At 46.7% G+C, this 7,718-nt stretch overlaps 1 protein-coding gene across 1 annotated transcript; it reads right to left on the reverse strand.

Annotated features, from left to right (window-relative positions):
* Positions 1–306: 306 nt before the first annotated feature.
* LOC123411827 lies at positions 307–4,109 on the reverse strand. Its single transcript, XM_045104781.1, has 8 exons — positions 3,851–4,109; positions 3,530–3,588; positions 3,178–3,432; positions 2,906–2,963; positions 2,673–2,797; positions 1,089–1,151; positions 880–1,004; positions 307–660 (listed from the first exon to the last, which is right to left on the reverse strand). The coding sequence occupies exons 1-8, from the start codon at positions 3,891–3,893 to the stop codon at positions 519–521; spliced, it is 870 nt and encodes a 289-aa protein (XP_044960716.1). The 5' UTR covers positions 3,894–4,109; the 3' UTR covers positions 307–518.
* Positions 4,110–7,718: the final 3,609 nt, after the last annotated feature.

The raw sequence follows: 7,718 nt of genomic DNA on the forward strand, positions 1-7,718 counted from the left end.
AAACCCTTAAGTTTTCAGTCGTGCTGTATGTTACTTTTCCGATAACTCATTATGTTTGTTACTTTGAAGCAACATGATCTGATTCTGGCATATCAGACCTACACATGGCAGTTTTTGTTAAATAGTACTCCCTCCGTTTTCAAATATACGCCCTTTTAGAGATTTCAATATAGACTACATACGAATGTATATAGACGTATTTTAGAGCGTAGTTTCACTCATTTTGCTCTGTATCTACGTAGTCCGTATTGGAACCTCTAAAAAGGCTTGTATTTAGGAACGGAGGGAGTAGCAAACGGTTTCAGGTTCGGTATAAGCCAGAGTGCCAGCAGCTCAGAAAGTATGGGAGATAACATGACACAAGTAAAACTGTTATCACCAGCTTACATCGCCACCAAATGATTTGAAGACTACTTATCCACAGATAATACATGTAGCAACTGATTTAACCAACGAGTCCAGTAAGAACTAAACAGTCTATGCTAGTACCACATGTTCAAGAGGAAGTATTGCCCATTCTACATTTCTCTTTCTGAGTTGTCCCTGAAGCGCCAAAGTAAGCCTCCAATAATATTGTTTATGGAGTGAGAAGCCATTGGGACTATGATGCTTGAGGAAGCTATGGTTGCTAAACCATAGGCAAGGCCAACGAATGTTGCCCTGGAAATATAGAAGATATTAAGATATAAGAACACATACTAGTAAAGTTGGTTGGTGAGTGGCAACTCCCTTCAAAATAAAAGGTGGTAATTGGCATGTTTTAAGAACTGCGAACAAACCTATGGCCCTTACACTTTTTTTAGTGTAAAAAAACGTCCTACATTTTGAGACTGAGGGAGTACTAGAAATGTTCGAAAGTAGCGCAGGGGGAACAGTTACCAGATTGCAAATGAATATTTCCTGCCGTTGCCCAAGTGAAGAGCACCGAAAAAGGCACCAGTTACCAGGGCGCTTATCCAATTCAATCCAAAAATTGGCATCAGTGCCCCTCGAAACAGGAACTCCTGATATCGAAAGTAGAAATGAAGCTTTGTTCTCAAGAAAATAAATATTCTTGAATAAAGCTTTAAAGAAAAATATATGCTTACTTCGCTTATCCCAGGGAGACAAGCAACTACAATGTAATCCAGAGACTCCAGGGAAGTAAGGATCTAACAGATAAGAATAAAATCAATAGAAGTTAGTGTCGAAATAAGGGGACTTTCACTAGCTAATACCGTTAGGTAAGTTTGCCAAGGTCCAGTTAAGTTGAAAGTGACATCAGAAAAGAGCACAAGTAAATTTAATAAAATAAGGCATTTTACACAAAGCTACATAGATTGTGAACGGTAATTGTTTACATACAAGGCACATATCGATTAATACAAATAAAATTTAGTAAAACACAAGCCTGGTTGTCCATTGTATAATTCATCCAAATTCACAAGATCCTTTCTGAAATGTTTAGGCAAATATGCAAAAGGCATAATTAATTACCCAAACAAATTCTGCATGTTGACCTAAAGTTTCGCATCTTTAGCAAAGATACTCGTAAGTGCCCACGTCTCCCTCCCAACCCTAGCCGCCTCCGCCTCCCCCTCCCCCTCCCTTCCTCGTCGTCGCCTGAGGCAGCCGCCGGGCAAGCCCGGGACGCCAAGGATGGTGGCGGCGGGGCCTAGGCTGCCCTGCATCTGCATGCGGAGATCCGGATCTGGAGCGGCGGCTCCATTGGCGAGGCACGACAGGCTAGGGAGGTGGATCCGGCGTCTCGGCCGTGCGGGCGGCGAGATCCGGTGGTCGTTGGCGTCCTGCGGCGGCTTTTGCGGTGGCCGGTGCGCGCGATCTGGCGCCTCTCCCCTCCTCCCCTGTTCGGCGTGCGGGGCAGCCTGGTCGGGCCGCGCTTTCTTGGATTGCCGGTTTTGTACAGGAGGTGCTGCTGGTGGTGGGGATCTAGTTCGGGCGAAATCCCTGGTCGGCCATGGCCGGCCGCGTCGATGGCGACGCCTGAGGGCGCCGTTCCCCTCCTTGGAGGCGTCGGTATGGACTGATCCCCCCACTTCCCCTTCCCCTAGGTCTCCCGGGCGAAAGCCTTAACTTTGTTGGGCGGCGGCGGCGCTCACGGTGTCGTTCCCTTCTTGAAGGCGCCGCTTTGGGAACCTTGGGGCTGAGTGGCGCTTGTGGGTGGTGGGCGACGGCGGTGGTGCGGCCCTATCCTAGCATGGATCTCCGTCCGTTGCTTGGAGATGGACTCGCGTAGGTGGAGGTCGTCGTTTGGCGTCATGATGGCGTCAATGACGGAGGCACCTGCCAAGGCTGGTACCTCAATCTGATCTGAAGATGGACCAGTGGAAGATGGCGGCGACAACACATGTGAGTGCGTCGGATCGGTTTGTGTCCCGGACCCGGTATGTGGCTCGGTCAGGGTCTCCGGCTTTAGATGTTAGGCTTAGGTGAGAGGTCTGGGTATTTGGTCCAGCTTGCACCCCTTCATCATATGAATAGGAGTAGCGACAAATGTTGCCAAGATGGCGGATTCAGACATATTGTTGTACTGCTTTGTAAGGTCCTCGAGAATAATCAATAAAATGGCCGCATGCATCTCCCAGATGCAAAGGCCGGGGGTCATCCTCCTTTTCTAAAAAAAAAAAAGATACTCGTAAGTAAATGAGACTTTATTCAAAGGATGGACATACCTGTGTATTTGCAGCTTCACTGGAATCTCTGAAATCGGGCCATGTCTGAAGCAGAATGTATCTGGTAGACGATATCAATATTACTAGTCCCGCGACCAACTCGAGATGCCAAGTTTCAAAATTGACTGCAGAAAGGCACTGGATCAGTTTTGCTTGGGGACATTTAGCCGACTTAAGACAAACCATTACATGACATCTCATTTATTTCGTAACAGAACAAGGAGCAAACTGACAAGATACGGCCGTAGGGTCAGCAAACGGCAGTCCATTTGAAGATGCAACGTGTGATGCCTGTAAAAGAGATGGTATGACATTTTGATCACTAGGATGTTCTGCCACACTAGAGAGTACTCCCTCCGTCCCGAAAAGTGTCAACAATGGTCTTACATTTCGGGCCAGTGGGAGTACTAAATTATGCATGCTTTAGAATGGCTTGTGCTTCCACTAGCTGAGATTTTTTTCAGAGAAAACTAGCTTTGGAACCACTGCAAACACAATGTTTTACCTCACGAAGAAGGAGACCTGCAGCAAGCAGCAAGCCGGATGTGAGAGTGCAAGACTGAAGAACAGCACTCCTTGGGGCACCCGCAGCTTTCTCATCGATAGTAGCATCACCATCGCCATTGAGATCAAGAATGGCCGTGGGATTTTCACCATTACTCGGAGAAGCTTCTTCGGCGATTAATGCTGGGCCTTTGGACAGATTTCGGGAGCGTCTCCGTTTCCTCTCATTATTCTTTGTTGCAGATGTTCTGAACACCTTCAGTATCAGGCAAGTGAGGTCTGGTTGTCACTGATGGATACACGGGGAACTAAACTGAATTTTTTTTTTGACTGTTCAGAGTGTGTAGACGTACAGTTCGTGGGGCTGAATGTGGATGTTGGCAGGTAACAGCTGAGATCTGGCGTTTCCAACCTGATCAAATATGATCTGCCAATGTAAGGACATCAAAATGATGATTGAATTCACATTTACATGACATAATTAAGTGCCCCAAAAATTGACGGAAAAAAGGAAGATAAATGCCAGAAGACGGGCGGAAGATTCTAGGGTAATCAGAAAACAACTGCCAGACTGTGGATTTCATCCCAAATTCTGGTTCTGGTTTCCAGTGCCCAATTCAAGAACTTCAATCAGGGCAAGAAAAAGAGGGACATGGATGGGAAATTATGCACACCTTGGAGGGACGGTGCGCTCGCTGCGGCTGCGAGCACCATCATCCGCAACGGATGGCCACAATCAAGCTGTAGGATTCAGGGACAGGGAGAGAGGACCCCGAGATTAGAGCCGGCTCCTCGAAGCTAAGTTACGAGCATCACTTGGGCCAGATTGTGACGAGCGCAATCAATCTTTCTCGTCTGGCTTTTTTACTCCACACGTATGAGTGTCCAGATTGGAAGAATCAGGTCCGGGGCATATCTGCTGCCTTCCACTACGTACGGCTACGTTAAAATATAGCAAACCGGACATCCTGCTTTGATAAATTTATTTGGCATCGGTCTCACATCGTACGGGTGTAGCTCGTAAAATAATGAAATTCATATGTATATAAAAAAAATCGAGGAAACCAACCTCCCCGTACCTCTAAAAAAAATCCCTTTTCTCCTCAGATCTATCTCTTTCCTCACCTCCTTGTCCCGATTTAGTGTGGATCTCCTTCCTCACCTCCTCACCTTCAAGCTACGTATTAGTCGGCCCAAGGGCTCGGCCGATGGGAGCAGCGAGGAGAAGAATCCGGCGATGTCCGCCGAGGCGTCGCGGTGAGTGGAGGTGTTGTGCCGTGGAGGACGAATGGTCCGAGGTGGCGCTGTGAGCGGGCTGATGTGCGGCGGGGGACGACTGGTCGATGCTGCAACAAGCGTTGCCGTTCGAACTGATGGACGGCTGGCCGTTGCTGCTGAGGATGCGTGGACGGTCGGTCGGCCGTTGCTGCTACACGAGTAGGTACGCAACTGCTGCTGCTGAGGATGCGTGGACGACCGACCGACCGCTCCTGCTACACGAGCAGACACGCGACTGGAAGCACCATAGATGAGGATGCGTGGTGTTTACATGCCGGATATAAAGAAGAAAAAAAGGCTAACAATATTAAGTTAGGAAATAGTAATGTTCAGTCTATAAATTGGGTAATAGAAATATGCGATGGTGTTCAGTCTATGTGTGGTGTGCCCTTGTTTAGTTAAGAGATAGCAATATTCAGTTATTAATGTTAACTATTGCACTAAGCAGCAACAAGAAATAAATTAGAATGTTCTCATTCAACAGTTTGTAATTTAAATTACACAATTACAAATAAAGATGCTTGAATGGAAAACTAAAATAGAACTAGGGTGCAAACTAATTAGATGGACTCATATAAAACTTATAAATGCTAATGTTCATTTCCTCCGAACTTTTGCCAAATGTTCTCAACCAAATCAGCCTTGAGACGACGATGTGTGCGTCCATCCCGGATGGCAGCATCTGTCTCAAGAACCACATCAAACCCATCAAATGGTCCTTGTTCTGTTTCAAGATATGGTATCTGAGCGCCTTGTAGCAATTCATAGTCACAATCATATTTGTCATAGCACTTGTAGGTAGGGATGAAAACGGAGCGGAAACGGATGAAACTGAGTGCTATCACATTTGTTTTCATATTGTTTTATAGAAGTGGAAACGAATACAGAAATCCCGGAAATGAATACGGAAACAGATACTACCAGAAACAGACACGGAGCAAATACAAAACAGATACAAAAATAGAGGTGGGCATTGACCGGAATTTCAAAACCCCTTGAATCATAGAGTAATACAGACAACAACAAAAATTAATGAATTGCTAACATGTCTACAAAATAATTTGATTATGTTAGCAACATATCCTAGTATTGTATTAGTACATGACAATTGTGTATAGGGTCTAGGTGAGTACATATATGGTCGTATAAGTTGGGCATCAAATGATCCATTATGCTCATTGTGTCATTATGTGTTATTTGGTGGTTGGGCTACAAAGCAGCCGTAGGCCTATAGTAAAAATGAGAAATTTCATATTCACGGAAACGGAAAGTTCCATTTCCACATATGTTCCACCGCAAAACACTCTTCCGTTTTTTGTTTCCGTTTTCGCATTAAAAAATCCATTTCCATTTCCGTTTTGCAAATTTCCATTTCCGCTTTCATATTTCCTCTCCGTTTTCATTTTTTCTCCGGAAAAGCGGAAAGTTTCCACTCCATTTTCATCCCTACTTGTAGGTGTGCCTCTCATCTACAACAATCGTGTTATGCAATATAATGCAAGCATACATGATCTCAGGCTAATGGGGTGTTGATGTTGAAAACTAGGAATATATTATGTGGGTGGATAGTTCATATGTGGATGATGGGGCTGAAAACTAGGATCGTGTTGCAGGCTAATGGGGTTTTGTAGATTTTGTAGGCTGTTTGGGCTCTGTGCACCTGAAGGTGAGAAGGAGTTCATCATGCTTGTGAAGCTTTGAGAGATGAATGATCCATGGTTTGGGGGATAGGTTTTCCAGGAGCTATTGTGTTCTATGAACTTGTGACGTACATTATATAGAGATCTTCAACTTCTCCAAACGGGCCAATTTTGCTGGTGCAATGCAACGGTCATATGTTCTGAATTAATGTTGTTTGCTAGGAATTGAAGGTTGTTGTTCAGTGGTAGTTGAGATAGAAATGCTCATGTACATATGATAGTTACAGTTTAATATGTTATATTACAATGTTGGAAGTAGGCACCGGAGTAGCAACTTGCTCCGTTTCCCAAATTTTTTTATGTGGCACCGCATGGGCTATGGAGGGCACCGGTGCCAAATGATGATAAAGTGGATTTGGCACCTCTTTTGGCCTATATAGTGGTAGGCCTAAGAGCATCTTCAGTCGTTCGGCCCCCACACACTGCAGGTTTTTTTTTCTGCGGGCGCCGAAAAATCCCCAGTCGCGTCTTTAGGACGGCGATTTTCGTCGGGTTGATCCATATTTTGGCACGACGATCCTAGGTAGAACCCAGCGCACTGAGGGGCGCTCACTCTAGGATGTGTTTTCTCGCACGCGCCGAAAAATCCCCCAGTCGCGCCTCTAGGACGGCGATTTTCGCCGGTTCGGTCCATTTTTTGGCCCGACGATCCTAGGCCGAACCGAGTGCACTAAGGGGCTTGGGGGTTCCGACGAAAGGGAAAATGACACGTGGGCCACCACTGTGACACAAAAACGTTTTTTCCACCTTTAGATTCGCCCCCACGCGCACTACACCTTTCGTCGTCTTGCCGATCCCGGTGGCGTCCACCTGCCTACGCCGCTAGTAAGGTCATCTCCCCGACGAGAAAGAGAGGGTTTGCCGCGACATCGTCCCCCTGCTTCTGGGCGAGCTTTTCTGGCGCTCTGGCCACGCAAGCGGGGATAAGAGATGATTTGTCTCAGCGATGGACTCCGATGAGGAGGAAGCGTTGGCGGTGCCGCTAGATGAGGAAGCCAATACCGACACCCAGGATGAAGAGCACCTCATGGTCCTTGCCGCTCTGGCCAGCCTATTCGCGAGCAACACAAAGTCGCGGCGAGGTGGCTCGACGCCGGGCCAGCTGAGACATCGACTAGAAGGCTATTGCTTGCTCTACTCCGACTACTTCTCCGACGCTCCACTGCATGGCGAGAAAGTATTTCGGCACCGTTATCAGATGAGCTGGAAGCTCTTCCTCAGGATTGTGAATTCCATCAAGGAGTTCAACATCTACTTCAAGTGCAAGAAGGATTGCACCGGCACACTTGGATTTACCTCACTCCAAAAGCGCATGACAGCTATGAGGATGCTTGCATATGGAGCTCTCGGTGATGCTCACGAAGACTATGGATGCATGGCCAAGTCCACCAGCATTGAGTGTTTGTGCATGTTCTGCAGGACAGTGATGGGAGTGTTTGGACCTCAATACTTGCGACCACCCAATGCCGAAGACACTGCTCGGATCCTAGCCCAGAATGCAGCAAGAGGTTTTCCTGGGATGTTTGAAGTATCGACTGCATGCATTGGAAATGGAAAACACTGT

This window comes from Hordeum vulgare, chromosome 7H (assembly GCF_904849725.1).
Source record: "Hordeum vulgare subsp. vulgare chromosome 7H, MorexV3_pseudomolecules_assembly, whole genome shotgun sequence".
Lineage (NCBI taxonomy): Eukaryota > Viridiplantae > Streptophyta > Magnoliopsida > Poales > Poaceae > Hordeum > Hordeum vulgare.